The sequence below is a fragment of the Lepus europaeus genome, chromosome 22 (assembly GCF_033115175.1).
Source record: "Lepus europaeus isolate LE1 chromosome 22, mLepTim1.pri, whole genome shotgun sequence".
In the NCBI taxonomy this organism is placed as follows: Eukaryota; Metazoa; Chordata; class Mammalia; order Lagomorpha; family Leporidae; genus Lepus; species Lepus europaeus.
In genome coordinates this window covers 25,592,306-25,619,384 of record NC_084848.1, presented here as the reverse complement: position 1 = coordinate 25,619,384, position 27,079 = coordinate 25,592,306, and the positions used below count along the sequence as shown (strand labels likewise).

The following is a 27,079-nucleotide window of genomic DNA, read 5'->3' as shown; positions in this document are numbered from 1 at the left end:
TCCAGGATTTGTAACCTAGGGCCAACTGCAGGGACAACAGACCAGTTGTGAGCTGAGGAAATAAGAAATCAAGTGTGAACTTTGTCAAAGGACTTAGCAATGAAAGAGAGGAGAGAGTACATCAGAGGGGAGAGAGAAGGTGAGTGAGCACACATGCTCAGAGAAAGGTTTTTTTCCTGAAGATGGGATTTTGAAGCTGGCGACCACAGCAAGCTCAGAAGAGCTGGCCTCTGCGTGGTCACAGGCAAGTCAAGGAGCATCTCCAGGCCTCAGTTTCCTTTTCTGTGGAGCCCAGGCCCGGGGCTAAACAAGTGTTTTCAAACTACTTCCTGAAGGGCCAGAAATTGCACTGAAGTGAAAATAGAGCATTTGAACACCACTGGACGCATTCTAAGGTAGTTTCCAGCAATAACGTTCTCCTTAGCAGTTGTGGAAATAAATTATTTCTTCTTGAATCTGACAGCTCTAGCTCTCAGTGAGTAAACTGTTGGAGTTGCAGGGTGTGTAGGTGTACATCGCTGGTTTCCAGACCGCGTTGCCCGTAGCTGCCCTTAGCTCTGTGGGTGTCCCCGTGGCACGGAGAAGTCTGGGAGGTTTGCATTGGCGAGGGTTTGAGACCGCAGGCCCAGCCTCCTTGCTGCATGTTTTCTATACCGAGGAGCGATTTATAAAAATGGAAAACTCAGTACCTGTTCATCTGATTTGCAATACAATAGCGATTGAAATCTCAGCTTCTGACAGTGACTCCGCTCTCCGAGAGACCTTCCCGTGTGAGCGGAAGAGGGAGGACCAGGCAGCGAGGCGGCGCGTTCTGCCGCACCTGGAGCTTCCTGAGCAGCCTGTTTCCTGCTCGTGATGCTGCACGTGAATTTCTTGACTAACACTGAGGTCTTCTGAATTGCTTTTGACTCGAAAATGTTTTGTCATGGAGGGAGCACTTGCTGGGGTCGGGACCCTTTTTGGCCAAGGGCCCTCTGGATGGTTATGACATGATTCGTGGGCTATACCAAATTATTAGCTTTAAAATTAGGCTGCTGTTGATTTATTGAATTTCAAGTCCTGCCTGCAGCTGCCTTGGCAGGCAGGGCCACACCAAATGATTTTACAGGCCGGACGCTCTCCACGCTGGCTTGGGGAATGGTTGAGGGGACAGGGGTGATGCTGCGTAGATGAGCAAGAAGATAATCATGTTGAGAAGCACTGGAAAATCAACGTAGATTGTTTCCAAGGCCTGTCATTCTCCCACGGATGCGCCCTAGTAGTTACGCCAAGCTCTGGCCTCACTTACTGTTCGCGTTCTAAAGCTCCCGGGCACTGAGCTCGCAGGAGCAAAGGCTCCCCAGCCTGACCCCTGCCTTTTAGGACTCCAGCACACAGAACATCTAGAGCTGGGCCCTCCTAGGATTCCCCGTTTGCTCTGGACAAGTCCTTTACCCTGACCTTGGGGGAACAGTGAGTAGAAAGTGCCCAGTGACCGCATGGGTGAGGATTGTAAACAGAGTTTGTGTTGGGCCCTAATCTTCGCTGATGTCATTTTGGCCACAGCGTCAGCAGGCCGATCAGCTGAAGTAACCAAAATCTCTCCTGAAAGAAAACAGACCTGCCACCATTAGCAGCTGAAGTGAGAGCCGTCAGTGTCTCTGCGGCACTTCCGTCCCCCACTCGATAGCTCGGGGAGCTTGGGCAGAACACCGCCGGCTTGTTCAGCGATACCACTGGGCCGCTCTTCCCTATGTTTCATGACAGCGTTTTCCCACGGAACATCTGGGCTCGGCCTGGCCCGGCGGTTCCTTGACGCCAGGCTCTGTTGGACCTCACTCGTTTGTGCTGGGCCCCAGCCACTCCCGTCTCGTGGCTGAGAAAAGCATGACCTTAAAATCTGGATTCCAAAGTTGCTTTGTAGGATTTATCTGTTTCCTGCTCTGGAGGCTTTTGCATGCTGGAAGTGTTCGTTGCCATAGCAAAATCCATACTTTTGTGCTGATAAGTATGTTCTTGGGGACTTCCAGTACAAAACCAAGGTTCCATTCTTCTACCAGAGAAGAATGTTAAAAAGTTCGCAGAGAGAAGGTGATGAGCAGGAAACCTGATTTTCTATTCTTGCTTTGTGTTTCCCACACTAATAATAAGAAAATAAATGGGATTCTCCAGCTCTGGTTATTTTAATAAGGAAAAAAAAAAGTAAAAACCTCATTTACTGTTTAGAAGGAGTCATGCAGGGACCTTATGACGGGCCTCCTATTTCTTGGCCATCCTGATAAAAGGATCCTCAAAGAGGACTCTGGGAGGCAGGTGCACGGTGGCAGGTATACCATGCCATCTCCTAACGGCTTCTTGTCTTGGATTCCGCAGCAAAGTGCAGGCCCGGGCGGCATTCTCTGCCTATCTGCAGCATGTTCAGGTTCGCCTGATGAAAGAGCACGGAGGCCAGAACCTCAGCACCAGCTGGGCTGCCAAAGAGGACGAGCAGATGGTGAGGCCGTTCTTCCTGGAACCTGTTGACTCTCCTTATCTGCCTGGCCTTTCTTTCCTTCTTTCGTGCTCCCTCTCCCCACTTTGTGCTGAATAGCAGTGTATTTTTCTGCTGAGAAAACTTGTTACATAGTTAAGTTTCTAAATTTCTAGAACTTCAATGAGAAGCCAATCTTGATTCTGTAGTGTTCACCACACTATGCACTGAAAGCATCCATTTGTTCATTCTGGAATGGAAGTTGACTGCTTCCCCAGTGCTGAGCCCTCTCGGAAGCCCTTAAGAAGAAGAATGTTCACAGTCCTTTCTCAGGCACCCTCACTGTTCCTGACGCTGTGGCGGGCATTATCGTTCGTGTTCTACAGATGAGGAAACAGAGACCTCCGGAAGCCGGGGCTGTTGTGGGACACTTGTGTGCGTGAGCCCGGGTGTTAGAAACCCCTTGCTCTTCTGTCATTTCCCTGGCTCATAAGGCATTCATTTTTTGTCCCAAGGACTCAAGTTAGTTCTTCGAAGTCACCACCTGGTCAGGGCCCTCTCAGAGTGCATGCTCCAACTTCACGTTGTCTTCTTTACTGACTATAAAGTTTGTAGAGTTCTTCCATTGCTGGAATCAAACTTGTGTGATATAAATTTTACTCTCTGTCAGCCATCTGACCATGCCTAGGACTTAATATTCTAAGAAGGGTTTTCTTTTTGCAGCAGAATGATGGGAAGCCTCAAGCTCTTTGGTAAAGTCAGAGCTTATAGAGGAAGACATAACCTTTAACAAGAGGGATCCATTTCCAAAAAAAGAGAAGGACCTTTAAGTCTAAGAAAACCGCATCTTTTATCCCACTCAAGGGTAACTCTCTCGTAATTTCTAGTCCTTCATACACAAAAGGCAGGTCTTTTTGCCACGTTTATTATAAAAAACATTTGGATTTTCCCAGACAACAACTTGTGAATTTAAAGTAGCCAATACAGCCCAGAGATAAAACCTTGTGTATTGCGAATAATCCTTCAGCCATCAGTGGAAAATGTTAGCTCTGCTCTTTCCAAGTGGAAAATTGCAACTGCCTTTTTGCGAGTCAGTTTGTCTGCTCCACTGTGAAAAAATAATGTTTTAATATAACAGTGTAAACCACCCTATAGTGAAGACGGCAGAGTAGAACTGTGAAATCCAACCCTGCAGTCACGAAGGCTGTTCCCTCTACGCCGGAGTAAATTGGCAGCAAAGGACAATGAACCAAAACCAAACTCAAGAAAGGGGGAAAAAACACAGTTCATCAGAGAAAAACCACTGCAAAATCTGGCTTGGAACACGCACAGGATTTCTACGGGGCTTTCTGTAAGAATATTTAGGATCCTCACCGCAAAACTTAATTCCTTTTTGAAAAAATATCTAGAAAACAAATGCTAGTCCATCCCCTGGTGATTGTGGCAGTGGCTTTGCTTACGAGGAAGGTGGGTGTAGGATTGCCCTCTCTGATCTAGGTTGGGGTTGGGGATCCTTTATCTCATAACTCACAGGCATATTCTACAGAAGTTCCCCCAATCCATCACCAAGGCAGCTTTAGGGCAACAATATCTTTAAGGCCCTTGATCATAGATAGTCTCTCTTTGAAGTATTTGTGACGTTGTTAATAATCCGATTAGCATCTGTTCAGCTTCCCCAGTCCTTTGTCCCCAGGTGAGATGGGCTCTGTCTTTCCTCTGGTGACTTCCACTGTGCTCCCCTTACCAGCCACCAACTCTAAGAATTCCCGCATCCTTGAAGGAAGAAAAAGCCATCACACTGCAGACATCATGGCATTTATTTCTTTTCCTCCATCACTCACTTACAGCTCAGTAGTTTCTGCTCTTTAGCTCTGTTCTTCAGTATCCAGTATTTCCTGCTACTCCGTTTACTGAGAGCGTCCTCTTGAAATTATCCTAGCGTCGCAGATCCAGGCCCTTGTCTTCTTGTAGTCCTTCCTGGCCCCAGCCTCTTGGAGGTGCTGACTTGAAGCCCCTTCCTCCCTTGGGCTCCGAGACACCATTTTCCCCCAGGTTTCTTTCCATTTCCTGTATTTCTATCCTGCTTTTTCCTGATTCTTCCCCCTTTCCTATCCGTGGTTATTTCTTTATGCTTTGTGTATCCTCACTCCTGTGATGATTTCACCTGCTTCCTGGTCTTCGTTTCTACTGCCTGTGTTTGATTGTCACCTTCCCTAAAGGCTCTCTCTGATCACCCTATTCACATGATTGCTTTGTGAGTTGTTATAATTCTATTTGGGCATGTATTATGCTACTTTTGCAACTGGTACATTATTACAAGGTTATTTGCAAACATATATGATTTTGAATTTTGATTGCCAGCTTATTGAAGGATGAGGATAAGTTGGTTTTGTTTTGCCTTTCTGTATCCTTCTTGTACATAACATGTTTGCTCTGGGTCTTGTTTGACCATATAGAAGAAACCTTTTCTCACATCTCTATTGCACAACCCCTTTCAAGTTTTTCTTCTGTTCCTTAACATAATCTCTGCTTTCTCTCCCTATGACTCTTTAATTTGTAGGAGCTGGTGGTTCGTTTCCTCAAGCGGGCAGCGAGTAACCTGCAGCATTCCCTAAGGATGGTCTTACCTAGTCGACGATTGGCACTCCTGGAACGCAGGCGAATCCTGGCCCACCAACTGGGTGACTTCATCATTGTGTACAACAAGGTGAGTGGTTTACGTTGTCCTCACATGCTCATCAGAAACAAGCTTGAAGACTTTCTGTCCAGCTGGGTGGCGAGCTTCTCCCCCTGGGTCCAGCAAGCATCATCCCCATGCGTTATTGTAAGTGGAGCCCCTCACCTTCACCCAGCTGGGCTGAATAGGCCCAGTGGCCATCGTGCACTCTTACCAAAAGCCGTATTCTTCTTGAGCTCTGTTGCCCCTGAGATGAGTCCTGGGCCACGTGAATCTGTGTTATTGTTATTGTACCTGAAACAATGGTGAGATGAACATATGAGAGCAAATTTGAACTGTAGAGTTAACATGATGACCTCTTCTTTGATCTTGAGGGAGTTATACTTTCTTCTCTGAACTGTTTTATTTAATGACATCATTTTGCAACCAAGCCCAAAAAATATGCTGTTTGTTTAATTAGAATATTTTTTTGTAAAGCCTCTTGTATGCAAGGGTTTCAGAATGCATTACAAAATAGCATTTCAGGGGTTGGGGAGAGAAGTATGATCAGTTTGCAGAAGGGAAGGCTAAGAACTGGCTTTTCTGAAGTTGTGTGGAATGGAAGTCGAATTTCAGTGTACCAAACCCATATCCATGATTTACTCCAGATCTTTGCAGAATTTTTTGATGTCTTATTTAAGTTAAGAATTTATTTAGTTTGGAATAAATATAAGAGTATTTTCCAAGTTCTATCTTTCCTCCCCTAATTGCAGTGAAATACTGTGCCTCTGTTGTTAGACTGTTAAAAACTGCAAATGTGATCACAGATGTTACTCTGCTACTTATAAACTCTTTTTCCAAGGAGCTATGTACACTTTTTTTTTTGCAACTTTTACTCAGAAATTTCAAAACAACTTATAAAATAATGACCGAAAGCAATAGGTGGCTAAAGAATATGGAATAATTAAGTACCTTTTCTGTAAGGGCTGATTAATACAAAGATAATAAAACCAGATGATAAAATACTTATTTATCAGGAATTAGTTTTATCTTGTTATTTTTCTGTGGGAATTGGCCACTGGGTAGGAAACAGAACAGTTGGCTGAAAAGAAATCAAAGAAGAAACTGGAAGAGGAAGAGGAAGATGGAGTGAATACAGAAAACTTCCAGAAGTTCATCACACAAGCAAGGTAGATGGCATTCTTGATTAATAAAGACCATCCTGTTCCCTCTTCCATGTAGCTGACCAAATACCCAGTGTTCCCTTGGCTTCTGACACCCGGATGTGAATGTACTCACTGAACAACCAAAGCACACTGTGACACTGACACCCACTGCACACTGAGACACTGAACACCCACTGCACACTGTGACGCTGACACCCACTGCACACTGTGACGCTGACACCCACTGCACACACTGTGACACTGCACACCCACTGCGCACACTGTGACGCTGACACCCACTGCACACACTGTGACGCTGACACCCACTGCACACACTGTGACACTGACACCCACTGCACGCTGTGACACTGACACCCACTGCACACACTGTGACACTGACACCCACTGCACACACTGTGACGCTGAGTACCCACTGCACACTGTGACACTGCACACGCACTGCACACTGTGACACTGCACACCCACTGCACACACTGTGATGCTGACACCCACTGCACACTGTGACGCTGACACCCACTGCACACTGTGACGCTGACACCCACTGCACACACTGTGACGCTGACACCCACTGCACACACTGTGACACTGACACCCACTGCACACACTGTGACGCTGACACCCACTGCTCACTGTGACACTGCACACCCACTGCACACACTGTGACGCTGACACACACTGCACACTGTGACACTGACACCCACTGCACACACTGTGACGCTGACACCCACTGCACACTGTGACACTGCACACCCACTGCACACACTGTGACACTGACACCCACTGCACGCTGTGACACTGACACCCACTGCACGCCGTGACACTGCACACCCACTGCACACACTGTGACACTGACACCCACTGCACACACTGTGACACTGACACCCACTGCACACTGTGACACTGATACCCACTGCACACACTGTGACGCTGAGTACCCACTGCACACACTGTGACACTGACACCCACTGCACACTGTGACGCTGACACCCACTGCACACTGTGACACTGACACCCACTGCACACACTGTGACACTGACACCCACTGCACACTGTGACACTGATACCCACTGCACACACTGTGACGCTGAGTACCCACTGCACACACTGTGACACTGACACCCACTGCACACTGTGACGCTGACACCCACTGCACACTGTGACACTGACACCCACTGCACACACTGTGACACTGACACCCACTGCACACTGTGACGCTGACACCCACTGCACACTGTGACGCTGACACCCACTGCACACCCACTGCACACTGTGACACTGACACCCACTGCACACACTGTGACACTGCACACCCACTGCACACCGTGACACTGCACACTGTGACACTGACACCCACTGCACACACTGTGACGCTGACACCCACTGCACACTGTGACACTGCACACCCACTGCACACTGTGACACTGCACACCCACTGCACACACTGTGACACTGCACACTCACTGCACACTGTGATGCTGACACCCACTGCACACACTGACGCTGACACCCACTGCACACACTGTGACACTGACACCCACTGCACGCTGTGACACTGACACCCACTGCACACACTGTGACACTGACACCCACTGCACACACTGTGACGCTGAGTACCCACTGCACACACTGTGACGCTGACACCCACTGCACGCTGTGACACTGACACCCACTGCACACACTGTGACACTGACACCCACTGCACACTGTGACACTGCACACCACTGCACGCTGTGACACTGAGCACCCACTGCACATTGTGACAGAAAGACAAAAAGTTTCCTAGGCATCCTATCTGTATCTCATCCAATTATGCTGCTGTTGTCACGACTTCAGTTCCTAAAGCACTGTTGCCGGGCACTGGGCTGTAGTTGCAGACAGCCGTCACGGGCGCAGCACTCCCGCGCACTGGGGGACCTGCGGGAAGCTGAGTTGAGAGCCTTCTCCTGTGTTCCGTGCTGGATCTATCCCTGCCGCTCTACTGATGCAGCAGAGGTGACCACATCTTGCCTGCTCCAAGTGGGTTGAGGAATTGGCGATTTCTCAGTGCTGTGAGGGTTACGCCTCATTTATAAAATAGAACAAGCCCTTGATGCCTAGTGTTAGCTTTTCCGAATTGAAAATGTCAGTATTCAGCTCTTGGTCTTGATAAAAGTCAACCAGGCCATTTTTTCCTTTATATTGGAAGAGATAACAAAGACGCCTAATTTTAAATCCTATAAAACTCTTCCTGAAGGCCCTTTTTCTAATTAGATAGTTGTACAAAGCCACCAACTTAAAGAATAAAACAATTGTAGACTCAACCATCAAGGTTATGATAGGAAAAAAAATTAGAAAATAGATTTTCTGTTATTTGTGAAATTTACATCATGTGGTAGTTTATCAGTCACTAGCCCAGTATGGTCTCTGCTGAAGGCTTTGCACAGACCCGTGACAGCCTGTGTCATGTCCTTAAACATACAGCAAACAGACCTATGGCTCTGTAGGAGTCCACAGTTGTGAAGTGTTGTTTTGTTGATGTAAAGATATAGAAACAAAGCAAGAAATAGTTTCTTACATCAACATTATAAGCATAGAAAAGGAAGAGAACTGTATTGAGAAAATATGTTCTTTTTAATGCTAAAAAATTAATTTCTGGTTCCTCTTAGGCATCTTCAAAATCTCAAAAACATGTAAAAAAGAAAAAAAACCTCGAACTTTAGAAAAGTGATGTATATTACCCTAGCAGCCCTAAAGGATACTGAAAATGACTTTCATGTGTTATTAACTAAGTACATGGATTTGGAGATAAAATTCACTGGAATGCATTTATTACTAGTTGTGGATTGAGTGATAGTTATGAGGAAATGAATGATAGTATTAGTTCTTGTTTTAACCTGTTGGGTGAACACACCGATACCTTTGTCGCTGCTGGTAAACTCAAATACGTATAGAAATTAGGCCGGACAGCATAAATTATAAAATGGACAGAAGCTAAGGCAGCTGTAAAGCAACTTAGGTTTTGAGCAACTATGACTTTTGCCTCTCAGTATTTGGTGAAGGGCCAAATAAAACACCCACCAGGCAGGCAGACGCAGCTGCCCACTGGCAGACCCCATCTTTTGATAGCTGCTCTGGAGACCTTGGGGTTTATGCTGAGCTTCATAAAGGTGGTTTCTTGGATTCTCATTAGAGTGTCCTCAGAAGATAAGATGTAAACACTTCGTGTCACATGTGCACGTTTCACTTATACAAAGACCACCTGTATGGAAAAGACCATCAAGAAACTGCCAGAGATGTTAGAAAATCCACCCGTGGCATATTTACTGGAAGAAACCCTTAGGCTTCTGTCCCTCTCCCGATACTTCCCAGTCTTTGGATGTCCATAGGGCATACAATTTTGACAGTTTGAGGTGATCTTAGGCTCACCGTGTAGGGTTTCCTACAGTGTGCAGTTGGGTAGGGAACTCTTCTGTGGTTCTTCTGGTAGGTCCCCTTGTTTCTGACTGAGACAATTGAAATGACAGGTGACTTGTTCAGTGGTGATGTGTCAGTCATCTAGAAGTGGTGTGGGCAAACTGTAAAGGGCCAGATGATAAATATGTCAGGCTCCTTGGGCTATGCATGGTCTTTTCCCCATAGACTTCTTTAAAAACATTTTTAAAAGCCTTCTTAGCTGGGGACCATACAAAAACAGGTTGCTAGTGAGTTTTGGCCCATAGACTGTAGTTTGTAACTCCCGATGTGGAGCCCTGTTGTGTGGGTGACTACTGAATACTGGAAATGTGGCTCATGTAATACTGAAGGGAATGTGTAGTTTCATTACATTTAGATGCAAATAGTCTCATGTGACTAGTGGCTGCCATGTTGGACCATGCGAATCTAGAAAATTCACTATGGAATGAACAAAGCTTTATCATTTTAAATTTTTAGATTGTTTTCCTGTATATTTCATTTGAGCCATCTATTAACAGGGAATGGTCAGTTTGTGCTTTTCATGTTTTCCTTCTCCAGCTTACTCTGTATCCGTAGTCCAGTCTGGCGGAGAGATTTCACAAATCAGCCTTCATTCTGACCATGCTTTTCTCCTCATTTCAGTGAGGCTGAACTGGAGGAAGTGTTGACCTTTTACACCCAAAAAAACAAGTCTGCAAGTGTCTTCCTGGGGACTCACTCTAAAAGTTCTAAGAGCAGCAGTAGTTATTCTGATAGTGGGGCCAAAGGTGGTAAGTATGCTGGTTACTTAGTGAGAAATAAGAAGAACGAGTAAAAAAACGAGAAATGTAAGAGGGGGTCAAGAACCATGTAGTGACTGAGCGCCAGCAGTCTCCAAGGTGGTGCAGCTTTACAGCACTGGCGTGGGGGTGGAGAAGGGGACCCTACTTTTTGTCTAAAAACCAGAAGAAGTGCTGGTCTGATATTTTTTTTCATGATAAGTAATAGCAGAGGGCTTTTCAGGAAGAGCTAATAATAGCTAACATTTATCGAACACTTACCTTTCTGTCTGCTGGGCATGTTGTTATTTTTCATTTCCCACAACCATATAGAGTAGGCAAGAAAATGAGCAAAAGGAGACTAAATAGCTTGCTCAAAGTTACTTCCAGCGCACAGGGACAGAAATCAGATCCTTGGTCTGCCTGACTCAAAGCTTGTGTTCTCCACCCATCTGCCTCTCCTAACAATTGTGTCTCGCTCTAATCAAGTATGCTACTTTCTCTAGTGCTCGCCGCTGGAACTTTTTGTTGTGTGGGACTGTTCTATACCAGGTATCCCTGGTTCCAAGCCCTCCATGCCACTAGCTTCCGTTAGTCATTGTGATAATCTAGAATGTTCCCACGTGTTCTCTAAGTTCTGAGGAAGTCTGTAATCAGGAGTTTTGGAATTCAGCGTGGAGCAGACTATCTGGCTTACGTCATTATGATAAAACATGGCAGTGGTGTTGTGCTATCACCAGAGCTCTGTGCGTTAAATGTAGGATTCATTTGAAACCTAGATGGAAGTGTTGAGCACAGGTAACCAATGCACCGATTTTGTCCACGTGATGAACACTAGATTCAAAAATGGGGGTTTCCTCCCTGTCCTACAAGGCGGTTATGTTCTAATATGGGAATACCTAAGAAAATTGGTCCTTTAAAATGTGGAAGGAATTTCTCCCAAAGAAACATATTAATTTTTTTAATATTTTATTTATTTTTATTTGAGAGGTAGAATTACAGACACACAGAGAGAGACACAGAGAGAGGTCTTCCATCCACTGGTTCACTCCCCAGATGGCCACAATGGCCAGAGCTGAGCCAATCTGAAGCCAAGAGCCAGAAGCCAGGAGATTCTTTCAGGTACAGGGGCCCAAGCACTTGGGCCATCTTCTACTGGTTTCCCAGACCATAGCAGAGAACTGAATCAGAAGAGAAGCAACCAGGACACAAACCGGCGCCCATATGAGATGCTGGTTTTAAAACAGATTTGGTTCATAGTTCTTCCGAGTCCAGACTCTGAGCTCTGAGTTCTCCTATCCCCGTTCATCTGTTCTATCTGAGCATACATTATGTGGCAGGCACTTTGATAGTTGCTAGGAAAACAGTGACCAAGGCTGCCCAAGTCCTTGACTTACAAAGTACATTGTCTGATGGGTGAAGTTGGGCTAGAGAATATTAAGAAGAAGGTTGATGGATGTTCTGAAAAGCCTCTTTAACAGCGTTGGGGAAGGGAGGCCGAGGAATTCCTGTAAGAGAAAGTTGTGCTAAGGTGTGTGGGTGGGGGCCTAGATGGACATTCCCATGGTAACTCCTCCCCCACCACAGCATGGGGGGCCGCTAACTGCCTGCAGTTGCAGATGGGTCTTGAAGTTCTGGAGTTGGCACAGACATTGTGATGCAGGGAGCTAAGCCACCACTTGAGGCGCTCACATTCCATGTTGAAGTGCTTGGGTTTGAGTCCGGTCTCTGCTTCTGATCCAGCTTCCTGCTAATGCGCACCCTGGGAGGTAACAGATGGTGGCTCAGGTACTTGGATCCTTGACCCATGTGGGAGACCTGGATGGAGTTCCTGGCTCCTGTCATTGGCTTGGTCCATCTTTGGCTGTTGTGGACATTTGGGGAGTGAACCAGCAGGTGGAAAATTCTCTGTCATTCTGCCTTTCAAGTTCATAAAAAATAAGGTCTTAAGGACTACCTTTATGTAAGAATGTGTACACTTGTCTATACCTATTATGATCACCTAGAGGGGCAGTAGGAAGGCCTTAGTCAAGGAAACATGATGACATTTGACACTGTGGTGTCTGGGCTGATTTCAAATATGAATAAGCAAGTGTGTCAACAGTAGGACCACTCCTGGTAGTGACGGGGAGGAGAGAATTCATATATCCTTATTCTTTTACTCTGAAAGATTATCTTAAAACGGCCTTTTTGAATGTTTGTGTGAACCTAGCCCTTGATAATTTAGGAATGTTTCTCTTAAGTATATGGTTAGCACTGGCTGTTCATCTGAAAGTTCTGTTTTTAGAGAAAAATTAATTTTTACAATTATTCTTTTGTTTCTTTTTAAAGGCAGAGAGGTAGGGAAACAGACAGAGAAATGTCTGTTCCTTGGTTTACTCCCCAAATGCCTACAATAGTCATTGCTGGATCAGGCTGAAGCTGGGATCCCAGAGCTCAATCCAGATCTCCCACGAGGGTGGCAGGGATGCAGATACTTGAGCCATCATTTGCTGTCTGCCAGGGTGTACATTAGCAGGAAGCTGGATTGGAAGTGGAGGAGCACGGTCTCGAACCTGGCACTCTGATATGGGACGCGGGCATCCCAAGTAACATCTTAGCCATTGCGCCATGTGCCCACCCAGAGAAAATTAATTTATTAGATCAGATTTGTTATTGAAGGTACTCTCAAGTGAGACCGCTGAGGAGCTTCAGACACAGAACCATTGCGATATCTTGCTATTATGCCAAGAATGGTGGAGCTGCTCTTTCTGTCTCATGGTAGCTGCCCTGTTACACATGTATTTTAGCTCCAGCGGATACCATCAACCAATTTGTTCTCTTGGATCCCCCAGTTTGAATTCCTGGCAGAAGCGTCTGACCACCCTCACTTGTTTTCCTTCCCAGGCATGTCCTAGCATGTTGGCAGTTCATGGATAGCTGCTCTGGGTTTAAGTATCTTCTCTGGTTCAGTGAGTTGGAGCTAGAGTTGAGGAGAGCTGAAACCCATTTGGTTGATTGTCGGCTCAACAGGGCTGTGGGAGTACCAAGCCTAGGAAAAGTGTGGTGAGGTGTGCAGTGTTTCTCAGCATTTATTAGCATTTGTGATATGTTTTTGGATAAAAAATGTCTTTGCATTTGAGTAGCAAGAGAGCCTAAGTTCGGTATTTCTTATTTATTTCAGATCACCCTGAGACTGTGGAGGAAGTGAAAATAAAGCCGCCTAAGCAACAACAGGCAACAGAAATCCACTCTGATAAGCTGTCACGTGAGTGATTTCAAACACACATGGGTTTGCTACTTTCTTGATAGGCCCCTAAACTGGAAGACTTCTAAAGCATGAAACTGAAACATGACCCCAAAGGGCTCCTCCTTTGTTCTTCCTTTCCCTAAGAATTTCCTCTTATCTATTGATAACCTGTTTTTCTTGCAGAGAATTTTCTATTTTCTTCTGTTTAGAAATCCTGAGCCCTTTCGTTTCCTGGCAGAGTAGAAAGAGGCGGAGGAGTTACCTGTCACTAGCAGAAGCTTTTTGCTGATGCCCTAACGTTGATAAACCCGCCTGCTGTGCTCTGTGGGGTAGTCCCAACGCCAGCTTACAGAAAGCATGAAAACTAAATCCTATTGCTGTGCCAGATTGCCTCTGCTAGGCAGATCTCATGAAGTTGATGATGAATACCATGAAAGTCTGTATTTGTTAACATTTCTCTTTCATGTGAAGATTATCTCACTGGTTTAAACATTTTTTCCTTGATGTCTTAGAGAGATCCTATGTCCATTTTTCCTAAAATGATCTGTTTTGTTTTTGTTTTAATAGGATTTGCCACTCCAGCGGAAAAAGAGACTAAAGTAGTCTATGCCAGTCCTTCCTCCACTGCTTTCCCTGGTCCTGCAGCTGCTCCTCTCCACAAAATTCCCAACACCCATCTGTCAGCTGTTGTTTCCACCCCTGACCTCTCGCCCGCGCCTGGCCACCGTGCTGCCTTACCTCAGTTTCCTCCAGCAGTCCCCAGCATGCCTCACCAGCCACCCATTTTACTGAACCCCGTTCCCGAGAGTGTGTCTTCCATGCATACTGGGACGCAGAACGTCCCGAGCCCTGTGGGCTTGCCACGCTGCCGCTCAGGCAGTTACACCGTTGGCCCGTTCTCCTCTTTCCAAAGCGCTGCGCACATCTACAGCCAGAAGCTGTCCCGTCCCTCTTCAGCCAAGACAGGTGAGTGAGAAAAGAAACGAAAGGCGGCCTGCACTGTCAGCTCTCCCCGGCCCCAGTAAGGAGAGAATGCCCTTGCCTTTCTTTAGAACTCAGAGGGACACAGGGTGCCTGTCCTGATGTGACTGAAGAAGATGCTCACGTTTGTCTGGCAGCACTCAGTCACTGATGCCGAATGAAGCAGCACTTCCTTTAGGCAGTAGAGAGAAAGGGATGGATGACACAGGGCTTCTGTTCACTAGGGGCCTATAGTCTAGTCGAGAGATTTCCTACCACAGAGAATCATAGACTTATGAGTGTGTTCTATGCATTCTTTTTGATTCAAATAGTTATTCCTGATATCAGATCGATTTTTATTTTTCAATGTATTTAAAGAATGACTGGAATAAATAATGAGAGAATTCTTAAATAGGATATCTAATTTTAAATGAAGTAGACCCATATTACCAATCAAGCTTTTCCTCTGCTCCTTAAATAACAGCTTAATGAGATATAATTCACATTCCATAAAATTCACCCTTTTCAATGAATTTTAGTTTATTCACCAAATTATGCAGCAAACACCACTATCTAATTTGGGAATGTTTTTATGATTCCCAGAAGAAACCATGTACCGATTAGCAGTTACTCTGTTTCTTCTTCCCACTGGCTGTTGGCAACCACTGATCCGCTTTCAGTTTCTATAGATTTGTCTGTTCTGGACATTTGCTTTCTTTTCTTTCTTTCTTTCTTTCTTTTTTTTTTTTTTTTTTTTTTTTTTTTTTTTTTTTTGACAGGCAGAGTGGACAGTGAGAGAGAGAGACAGAGAGAAAGGTCTTCCTTTTCAGTTGGTTCACCCTCAAGTGGCCGCCGCAGCCGGCGCATCATGCTGATCCGAAGGCAAGAGCCAGGTGCTTCTCCTGGTCTCCCGTGGGGTGCAGGGCCCAAGCACTTGGGCCATCCTCCACTGCACTCCTGGGCCATAGCAGAGAGCTGGCCTGGAAGAGGGGCAACTGGGACAGAATCCGGTGTGCCCCGAACGGGACTAGAACCCAGTGTGCCGGAGCTGCAAGGCGGAGGATTAGCCTATTGAGCCGCGGCGCCGGCCTTCTTTCTTTCTTTTTTTAAAACTAGGTTAGACAAAGTAACCCGTTTTTTAAAAGATTTATATATTTATTTGAAAGACAGAGTTAACAGAGAGGCAGAGGCAGAGAGAGAGAGAGAGAAAGTCTTCCATTTGCTGGTTCCCTCCCCAAATGGCCACAACAGTTGGAACTGGGCAAATCCAAAACCAGGAGCGAGGAGCTTCCTCCAGGTCTCCCATGTGTGTACAGGGGCTCAAGGTCCTGGGCCATCCTCTGCTACTTTCCCAGGCCACAGCAGAGAGCTGAATCAGAAATGGAACAGCTGGGACTGGAACTGGTGCCCGTATGGGATGCTGGCACTACAGGTGGTGGCTTCACCAGCTACGCCACAGTGCTGGCCCCTAGACATTTCTTATTAGTGGACTCATATCATATGTGATATTTTGTGAATGGTTTCTCTCACTTAGCATAATGTTTTCAAAGTTCATCTATGGTCAAGCATGTTTTTTATGGCTGAATAATTCTATGTTGTATGGGGCACCATACTTTGTTTATCCACCCATCCATTGGTGGATATTTGATTTGTTTGCACTTTTTGACCATTATAAATAATGTCACTGTGAACATTTGTATACAGATCTTCATGTGAATGTAACATAATACCATTTCTCTTAGGTGTATAGCTAGATCCGATCGCTTGAGTTGTGTAACAAATTTATAGTTTCTTTTTTTGTGGGACACCAAACTGACTTCCAGAGTGGTACACAGGTTTACCACCGGCAATCCAATTTCTCTGCATCCTTGCCAAACACGTGCTGTCTTTTATTTATGTATCCTGCTCAGTGTGAGATAGTGTCTCTTTTTGTGGATAGGACTTTCATTTCCCTAAATGTTAATGGTGTTGAGCATTTTTTCATGTGTTGACTGGCTACTCATGTATCTTCTTTGGAGAAATGTGTTTTCACATTTTAAAATTGGGGTATTTGTCTTTGTGGGTACAAGTCCCTTGTCAGACGTATTATTTAGAAATATTTTCTACCAGTCTGTTGGTTGTTTTTTCATGTTCAGAAAAGCACAAAAGCTCTAAATTTCGTTGGAGTCCAATTTGTCTCATTTTTTTCTTTTATCACTTGTGCTTTTTGAATCATATTTGAAAAACTGTTGCCCAACTCAAGTCACAAAGATTTTTTTCCTGTATTTTCTCAAAAAGTTTTATAACTTTTGGACCATGGTTGTGACTTTGTTTTCTAAAGTCAGAGATGGTGATGATGATGTTCTGGTTTGTGCTTTTTCACCCCACATGAGAAATTCTGTAGGATCAACATCTGTAGTACCTTGTATTGTCATCAAAGCTTTTCTTCTTTCAAAAACCCTCCTTTGTCATCCTCTCCAAGAGAGGAATAGGGCACAGCAGACGACGGTCAGGTGGGATTATTTCCTTATGTCTGTCACGATTTCTTCTTTGACCTACAGGTTGCTTTTATGCACTGTGTTTAATGTTCAGGTAATTGGGTTCCCTGTGTTTGCAGTAGACTTTTAGTTTATTCCCAGTGTGATCCAAGGATGTATTCTGAATGGCTTAGGCAGTAGTAATAGCAACATCTATTTCTGTTTTTAAAAGAAAGGGAATGAACGAATCCTCCAGGGAGAGTAGGGATAGGGAAGAGCACAGTCATTAACGCACATGGCTGGTAGTGTAGTTCTTGGCTTTGGTAGTAATATCCTAGCTGTTTATTGTGATATGTTCATAACTTGTACAAGTATTACAAATTTTTTATGTACTAAGTAATGTAGTAAATGTGAAATGTTTATAGCTTTTTAAAGGAGTGCCCCCAAATTGTGTATATATAACAATTGCAGTTACATTAGCCTTCTTAAAAGGAAAGAAAGGAAATATCATGTTTTTACTTTTCTGAGTCAAAACTTTTTTCAGTGACATTATGTTGGTATTAAATGAAATTATATGAAATAATCTATTTTTGCCAGAATTTCAATGCTCAGAATAATAGGACTCTGATATTATAGTTGAGAGAGTAAGGTTTCAATCTGAAAGGAAAATCAGTCATTTGAGAATTTTGGGTTGTTGCTCAATTTTGCTTTTATCCTTGTTTCCCTTTTGAGCTTTGCAAGTATTGTGGGTGATTTGACAGTGGATGACATAGACCATTGCCGTCATGTAAGATCAAAAACAAACAAGGACTATAATGAGTTTCCAAGACACATTTTTTTCCCAGTAAGATGGTAGATTTTAGCATTGGTTATCCCCCACTGCATATGAACACAGTCCTTCATTGTGAAGCTATCCTGGTAACCAGAAGCATCAGTAAATGCATGTAGCAGCTTGGCCGTAGCAAGGGTTTCTAGAGTGTAGTAATGAGTTGTTTTCATTTGTGTGACCCTCTGAAGATAGTTTATTGCTCAGGTATCTGTTGACCTGAGATCTCTCTGTCGCCATCCTAGTTTTTTTCAGGTATTTTCCCAGACTGGTCAAAGTGTTTTATCTTTTACAGCAGCTTCGTGCCACCCAAGCAAGCATCACTCAGGAGTAGCCAAAATACAAAAAGAGGGAGAAGATGGTTCTCTGTACGGCAAACGGTACAACCAAAGCATGGTGACGGCTGAACTTCAGCGGCTGGCCGAGCGGCAGGCAGCAAGGCAGTATTCTCCGTCCAGCCACATCAGCCTGCTCACGCAGCAGGTAGGAGGCGCCCGGGGTGTGAAGGGCTCCGTGGTCCCCAGGCAGGGTTACTGAGGGGCTACTGTGGCCTTCCCCGTCTTCACTGATTCCACTATACTGCTGCCTCTTCAGTGAGGATCAGCCAGCGCAGCCCAGTGTTCCTCCTGGTTTTTGGAGACAGTTGCTGGTCTGTTTCAGACACTGTTAAGTCACTGTGCTACTGGCTGTGAGGCACCTAACCCGCAGATGCGCGACTGGCGTGTTCAGCTGTGACTAATCTCCAGGAAGCTTTAAAATAACTTCCCTGATACAATGTTCCAGTGAATCCTACGCTCACAAATCTTTTTACCAAGATGTCCTAACATTTTCTTTTTCTTTCCTTCTCTTTTTACTGTATTGCCTGTTATTTCATGAGCTCAGAGCGTTCTATGGGTCCTGATTAATGAAGTGTCTCCTCCCACCCCTGTCCTACACACACTGCCCCCATTTTCTAGGTGGGGACACAGAGGCTGATGGGAGGGATGAGATCAGGGTCGTTCAGCGAGCTAGGCGGACAGAAACAGACGGGACGCTCCTCACACACTCAGCCAACTCACGGCACAGGGGCGTCCGGAGCTCCTGCAGGAACGCTGTGCTTGCTCTTTGTCTTTCTTGCTGATTATCCTCCTGATGTTTAATTGGGAGTAGAAGCCGTATCTTCTCCTCCTCAATGCTGCCTGGCACCAAAGCCCTCCAAAGCAATCATGATAATGTAACTCCACTCTTGTCTTTTTCTGTATCTCTGTTGTGGCCAATTCCTTAATTGCTGGTAACTCTGTAATGATAGTCAACCCTAGAAAAAGGTGAAGCTGAAAATTGCTTCAAGTACGTGCTCAAAGTAGGCCACACACTGCTCCCTGGTGGTCCTCTGCTTCTCTGTGTACAATTCCAGGCCAGAACTGAAGGTCAGCCTCCCTTGGACTGAGCCCAGCTCCCTCCCCTCCCAGTGTGGGAGGCAGGGGTTATTTTCTTTTCCAGATCTCTAGCATTTTGAGTGGGGGTGGGGGGGTGGACGGAAGGCCTGATGTGAAATAGGAAGCAGAGAACCCTGAAGGGCAGTGTTGAGACCTGAAGAGAGCTGGAGGGTTAGATTGTGGTGGTTGAATGCTACAGAGAGAGGGAGCAGAATGTCATGACCGTGGTCGGATGAGAAGGAATCTTGACCTGTGAAGTGCCATGAGAAAGGATGGAGCCAGTGATCCACTGTACCTTTGTCATTGAGTCACCGCCTGGAGTGTCTGTTTCCAGTCTGAGCAGCCAGGAGCACCAAGACGTTAAAAGATTTTCTTTGTAATTGCAGTAAAAAAAAAAAAAAATTAAAAAAGAGGCCGGTATTAGTGCTTACATGTTTTCCACCTCCATCATGTTCTAAACTGCAAAGACCACCAAGTGATCTGATCTTGATCCTGTAGGAATCTAAATCCAAGGTGGATGCATCCTGCTGGGAAGTCACACCCCACACCCCCCCAATCTCTTTTAGCTATAAAGAATTAAAAGCCCACTGGACTCCTGTTGATAGGAGAGATACAGATATCTCCTGTTCATAGAGAGAGATCTTCCATCTACTAGTTCACTCCCCAGGAGGTCACAATGTTCAGGTGCAGGGATCCAAGGACTTGGGCCATCTTCTACTGCTTTCCCAGGCCATAGCAGAGAGCTGGATTGGAAGTGGAGCAGCCAGGACTCGAACCAGCACCCCTATGAGATGCTGGTGCTGTAGACCAGAGCTTTAACTTGCTGCACCACAGTGCTGGCTCTGGTACTTTTTAAAAATCATTTTATTTTGCCTATAATTTGAACTGTTTGGGGCTGATGCTGTGGCATAGTAGGTTAAGCCTCCTCCTGCAGCATTGGCATCCCATAGGGTACCTGTTTGTGCCTAGTTGTTCCTCTTCTGATCCAGCTCTCTGCTAATGGCCTGAGAAAGCAGTGGAAGATGGCCCAAGTGCTTGGGCTCCTGTACTCATGTGAGAAACCCAGAAGAAGCTCTTGGCTCCTGGCTTTGGATCAGTCCAGCGCTGGCTATTGTGGCTATCTGGGGAGTGAACCAGCAGATGGAAGCCCTCTCTTTAGAGAGTGAACCAGTGGATGGAAGGCCTCTTTCTCTGTCTCTCCCTCTCTCTGTCTGTAACTCTGCCTCTCAAATAAATAAATTTTAAAAAATGAATTAAAAAAGTTTTTAAAATTTTAACTGTTTAGACTACAAAGCTTTTTATTCTATTGTGTTTATTGATTTATTAGTTAGAAGAAAAGGCAATAATAACAAAAACAACAAAACAAAACATGTTCCTAAGCCCTTCCGAGTGCTCCAGCCACAGTACTCAGTTACGGATGATATAAGGCGTACTTCTCAGCATAGCCACATAGAAGCTGACACCAGCACGGGTGACACCTAACGGAGATCTTTGTGGGGAAAACAGAACCACCAGTGAGACACAGCTAACCCAGCTTGTAGAAGTGGGAAGACGGCACAGGGAACACCGCACAACTGCATCTTAAAGGTAGTGGGGCAGGTGGCAGAAGACGGATAGGAGCAGCTCCCAGAAGGAAAGCTGGCCAGTGTTTATGTGGGAGGCAACAGCTGTTTTGGCACTGGAAGTTACTGAGAGCAGTGAACTAGCCAAGGAGTGCTCTGACAGCCCCGGATCTTACAGTGCAACTTGAGGGGGCCCAGAATGATTAAAAACAGAATCTCATTTACCTTGTCATTACTTTTACTCCTTCTGCCGTGATTTATCTTGGTTTATGACCTAGAACATGTGCGAATATCAAACTTTCCCTTCCACGTGCGGGGCTGCCCGCATCCCTTACCTGATACCCGAGTTCGAGTCCTGACTCTGCTCTCAGTTCTGGCCTCCTGCTGATGCACACCCTGGGAAGCAGCAGTGTGTGAGTCAGGGTGGCGGGTCCCTGCCAGCCAACGGGGAGACCTGGATGGAGTTCCTGGCTCGCTAGCTTTGCCTTGGTCTAGCCCCTGCCATTCTGGTCATTTGGAAAGTGCACCAGTGAATAGAAATGCACCCTCTCTCACACATGCTCTCTTCCTCCCTCCCTCTCAACTAGATAAATACATTTGTAAAAGGGAGTGTTTTCGAAGCATGTGTGCCCATGGTGGGTGCACTGCGGAGGCTCAGAGGGGCTGGAGTTGAGCTTGCCTGTGAGTTCTCACTCTCTCTGCTCCCCCCAGTCCAGGGAGGAAGTGTGGCCTGCTCTGCACAGACGTAGCTCTTTGTGGTTACCGCTGTGAGTGAACAGAAGAATGTGACGAATTGGCCCAGCTCTGCGGTGAGGAGTGGGAGGCAGGAGTCAGGCAGCCCTGGCCCTCTGTGTGCAGGCAAGTGTGAGATTTCAGGACTCAGCTATCATTAGGAGCAGCTCCAGCTCTTCCAGCCTGGGAGTTTAATCAAAGGGATAAGAGCAGACCACCCAGGCGAGGGCTCCAAGGCGAGCGAATGTGCTGTGTCAGGCTCCGCTCCCTGGCCAGCCAGTGCCCAAGATGTGGCCAGGCCTCCCGCAAGCGTGCTGACAGATACGGAGGAGGAGGACGCTTCTGCGCTTCGTATTTTTCATTTAGATGGACAGTGGGAAAGGAAACCGTGGCCTTTTTTAAAATGCTGTCTCTCCTTGCCCTGCTGCTTTCCCAGCCGGTCCTAGAGAAGGATCCGTGCAGAGGTGCGTCTGGCCTGTGGCACTCGCTCCTCCAGCCTCTCTCACGGTGCACAGAGGAGGTCCCCGTTCTCTCTCCCGCTTTGGCAGCTGCCACTGTAAGGCTCCACCGTGGACCATGGCTGGACTCAGTCTCAGCGATGCTAGTTTGAAGGCAAAGTGGTTTCCAGTGTTGTGTAGGACTGAGCAGATGAGCCCTGGTTTGCGCCCCGGGAACCTGCTTCCTGCTGCCTTAGCTTGTCTGTGCGTCCTGGAACCTCTGTACTCTGTGCTGTGGTGTTGTGGCCACTGGCTCACTTCAGTCTCCTTGGCTCTGCAGACCCTTGGTAGCAACAGTTGTTGTTCTGTGCCTCGTACGTAGGCTTTCTGTTTCTAGAAGAGAAGAGTATATAAGCTCTTGAGTCGGTGAGCCCTGGGAACTGTTGCTGACCTCCATCCCTTGATTTCCTTATCTGGAAAATGGGGTAATTTTAGTATCAGGACTCTCTCCTGCTGGATCCTTGGGCCTCTGTGTTCTAGGATCCTGTTCCAAAGGACCCTCATTCTCTGGCTCTTTTGTATCTCTTGAGGCTTTCACCTCCCATTTCCTTTAGCTCCCTGGCATGGTCTCTTGTTCCAAAATACTCTTGTTTTATTCTGCCACCCCTCCAAGCTCTTGTATTGCCAAGCTTCTTTTTGTTTGTTTGTTTGTTTTTTTTGTTTTTTTGACAGGCAGAGTGGACAGTGAGAGAGAGAGACAGAGAGAAAGGTCTTCCTTTGCCGTTGGTTCACCCTCCAATGGCCGCCACGGCCGGCGCGCTGCAGCCGGCGCACCGCGCTGATCCGATGGCAGGAGCCAGGTGCTTACCCTGGTCTCCCATGGGGTGCAGGGCCCAAACACTTGGGCCATCCTCCACTGCACTCCCTGGCCACAGCAGAGAGCTGGCCTGGAAGAGGGGCAGACTCTGGCGCCCTGACCGGGACTAGAACCCGGTATGCCATCGCCGCGAGGTGGAGGATTAGCCTATTGAGCCACGGCGCTGGCGCCAAGCTTCTTTTAAAGTATCATACCTTTGCTCTCCCTGGCCATCCTGAGCACCCCACCCACACACACACACACTTCTGCTGTCTGACTTCACTCAGTGTTTGTCTAGCTCTCTCAAAGGTCACATGATTGACCCTGAAGCTGCCACCCTCAGCCACCTGTTTTCCATGCCCATCCTCCGTTAGGGTGTGACTACCTCCCAGCTGAACACATCCCTTAGCTTCTCTAATGCTGTCGTAATTCCTCTGAGAACTCACTCCTTCATTCTCTTCACCATGGTCTGAAAAGCCCTGGCATGTGCAGTGCTGATGATAGCAGAGTTGCTGCGATTGCAGACAGTGAGGTGACTGCTGGGCCTGAGTCCCCTGCCTCCTGGGAAGTCCTCCAGCAGACCTCTGTATGCCAGGCCACAGTCCTTAGAGAATTGTGTTCTCTCCCTAGGTTCCCCTGGGGTATGTTTTCTTTTCCTGTAGCTTCACCTGGTGCTTCTCTGTGGATTTCTCCCAAATCCATTTCCAGCTACCCGCTAGACATTTCCACCTACCTGCATTGCTCAGCATCTGATGTATTTGCATATTTCGAAAATATCCCAGAAAAATAGTCCACATTTCTAAACCCTACAGGTTCTCCTCTGTCCTGCTGACATTGCAGTTCTAGGGTGTAGGTGTGGAGCCTTTATCAGTGCTCTTGGGCTCCTCATTCTGTCTGTGTTCAGGTACTTGCCAAGCCTCGTGCACTCCATCTCCAGTGGCTCTGAACTGTGTCTGTTTCACCTTCCTACCTGCTGTCCGGTGTAGGCCTCTCCCACCTGGCCTCCCAGCCTGCCCACTCCAGTCTGTTCTCTAAGGGGCTCTTTCTAAATCGCCATTCTCATCATGGAAATCACCTGCTGCAAAATCTGAAGAGGCTGCCTGTTGTCTACAGTGTGCAGCGCAGGGTGTTCCGTGTTCCTCAGAGCCTTTCTTTAGAACCTGGCTCCAAGCTGCTTCTCCAGCCTGTGCTCCCGCGTCGCCCATTTCTGTGAGGCTCTACCAGAGCTTCCATCAGTCAGCGAGTCTCTGTGGATGCTTCCCGCCTGGCACACATTTCCAGGCTGCACCTCTGATGTGCACTGGCAACCCACTCGGCTGCATGCCAGCGCCCCCCTCCCGTCGAGTGTCATGGCGGCAGTCTCCTTTGATAGACAGTGCTGTGAGGGGCAGTGGCCTCTGCTCCTCAGAACCACTGCTGGTCCTGTGGGTTCCACATCCAGGGATTCAACCAACCACAGACTGAGGGGAAAAAAAAGTTTTTTAAATTGCATCCGTGCTGAACATTTTTCTTGTCTTTGTTACCTAAGCAATGCAGTATAGCTGCTATTTCCGTGGCATTTCCATGAAATGAAATCTTCTAACTAACCTGGAGGTGGTTTAAAATACACAGGAGAATGTGCCTAGGCTGTGCCCAGTCTGTGGCATCTGATGTAAGGGACTTTTGCACATCTGTAGATGGTGGTATCTACACAGTGCTTTTGCTGCCTCTTTCTGTTTGAGTCACTATGGAGAGATCCAGCCGCTTTGTCAGGCTTCCCAGGAATGTCTTTGGCAGTCCTGCCGCGCAGCGCTCTCTGGGTTGGGAGCACTCGGCCTGTGTGGCTGTTCTGTGAACGATGCAGTTCAGGAGAATGCAGTGCCCTGCGTTGAAACTGCAGACTGCCGGCTCTTGCTGGCCGCCTTTAAAACACAATCAGCATTGTAACGCGGACCTCCTGGGGGGCAGGAGGCTCCAGGCTCACTTATCAACATTCAGGAACTGAAAAAGGTTGTTGTGACCGCGATTTACCATCCTGTCTTTAAGAGCCCTTGTGGGGAGGGTGTTCGAAACGTAACTGCTTGTGGGTGAGTCGCTCCCTGGGTGAGCAGAGTGCACCTTCTTGGCGGATTCCTTGGTGCCTCTGGAGTCCGCCCTCTAATACTTCGTCAGAGGTGGGAATCTTGGAAGGAGCGCAGACCTGCCACTTCCCGGTTCCTTCCCCTTTGTCTCCATCCACCGGCGTTTTCTGTTCCGGGGTCACATTCTAAAGCAGGTCCCAAGGTCCTGAGCCGCATTTCCTGCCCCAGGTCCCTCAGAGCCCCCTGCCTGGAGGAGCAAGCATGTCCCTGCCTGTGCAGGTGATCCAGTCCGCTGTGTGTGAGCAGCATGGGGGACGTTCTCAGATGACACTGATGTAGTCTGAGCGCGGCTTGTACTCAGAGCAGCCCCAACACCTGCGGCCTTTTGGAGACAGAGATCCCTTTCAGAATGAAAGCCATATTCTACCTCCTGATAAAAGGGTGCGCTCAGACTTAGAAATGTGCGTTCAGTTTCAAAGCATTTCTAGACACCTCCCACCCAGGCTCCCTCTTGTCACCCCATAGACCCATGGTCTCCCAGGTAAGAGCCCTTGAAAATCCGGGATAGTATATTAATGTCAATGACTTAGTCCAAACTCTAAATCTGTGATCATTTTTTGCTTGGCACATTCTTTACATATTTCAGTGAGATCCCCTGGTTAGGCTGCAGTCTCCAGGAGGGAAAGGGTTAGTTTTTCTTTTGTTCTATCCTCAGTGCTCAAAAGAAGGCCATGCTCGGAGCAGGTGCCTGATAACTATTTGTCCCATTAAGGAAATAATCTTTTGAAACATTATCCCTAGACTGCCTAAGATTCTGTGGAGCATGGAATGGCAAGGGAATTGAGCTGTGACAAGAGTAGAAGCTGGACTGGGAATGTCACCAGGTGCTCACACGTTCTGTGGCTAAGTAGATTTTCCGTGTTGGACTCGCCCTCCGTTTTGGTAAACGAGATGCGTGAGCCCTGCAGGCTCATCTGAGTGTGCATCAGGCTGGTCTGAGTCCCTGCAGATGGTTTGCCAGCTCTTGCAGAAACAAGTGTACCACGCACGGCATCCCGACAGGAGGCAAACTCCGTGTCACGGCCATTGCTTCACCCATTTGAGAGCCTTGCCCAGGGCTTGAGGCAGAAATCGTCTCTCACATTATGCAAGGCACCGGCAGGAGCAGCACTCGCCTCCTGTGCCAGCCACTGATTACCTTACTTCTCCGCAGAGCAGTGCCTCCTCTGTAGACTGTGCACAGAGAGGCAGCTCGGAGCCTGCCTTCCAGGTGATGGTGACCATTTCTCTGCTTAGCCGTGAGATTGCCCCCTGGGGGCAGGGAGTGTGCGCACGTGTATGTGTGCACGGGCGTGTGTGTTAGGAGTAGAAGGATACGCTCCAGGATTGCTTACTAGGATCTTTTTTGGGTGAGACCCACTTAATGTACTATGTATAGTCAGCCCTTTATCTGTGGGTTCCGCATCTGCAGATTCAGCCAACCGTATGCAATAAATTGTGTCTACAGTGAACATGTACAGATATTCTTCCTGTCATTATTCCCCACACAATACGGTGTAAAGAACAACTTACATTGTATTCAGTATTGTAAGCAGTCTAGAGATGGTTTAAAGGCTCTGAGAGGATGTGCGTCAATCACTTGTGTATGGGAGCATCAGCATCCTCAGATTTGAGTATCTGGTGGGGGGAGGGGCAGTCCTGGAGTCGGTGCCCTGTGGATGCTGACGAAATGTAGGTGCTTTAGTGCCTACTGGGGCTGCAGCAGTGAGTATATCCAGGCTCTCTCCTAAAGGAGCTTGTCCTCTGAGGGGTCAGATAGGCAAATAAACTTGAACTTATCACACAGGAAGAAGCATGGTGTAAAGCTTGGCACGAACATCTCCTGAAGGTCTTTTACATCTTTTATAGCTGAAGAAGATCCTTTGTAAGACAGGGCTTTGACGTTAGGATGTGGTAGTAAACCAGAAGAACCTTCTGATTTTTGCATTTTCAAGTTGGAGCTAATCCTTGCCTCTCCTGTCATCGCGTATGTGTTTACTAGTTGTGTTTTTCCCAAGCAGCGAT

General features: G+C 46.9%; 1 protein-coding gene across 8 annotated transcripts in view; it reads left to right on the top strand.

Moving 5' to 3' along the window:
- TTLL5 (tubulin tyrosine ligase like 5) overlaps positions 1-27,079 on the top strand; it is a 279,228-nt gene that overhangs the window by 122,082 nt on the left and 130,067 nt on the right. For 6 of the 8 annotated variants that reach the window (XM_062181755.1, XM_062181757.1, XM_062181760.1 and 3 more), the window contains 7 exons: positions 2,353-2,473; positions 5,010-5,156; positions 6,192-6,295; positions 10,367-10,494; positions 13,646-13,729; positions 14,279-14,677; positions 18,249-18,436. In XM_062181755.1, the coding sequence (XP_062037739.1) occupies positions 2,353-2,473; positions 5,010-5,156; positions 6,192-6,295; positions 10,367-10,494; positions 13,646-13,729; positions 14,279-14,677; positions 18,249-18,436 (1,171 nt within the window). The remainder of the gene's footprint in view (positions 1-2,352; positions 2,474-5,009; positions 5,157-6,191; positions 6,296-10,366; positions 10,495-13,645; positions 13,730-14,278; positions 14,678-18,248; positions 18,437-27,079) is intronic. The other 2 variants (XM_062181756.1, XM_062181758.1) reach the window with 1 other exon arrangement.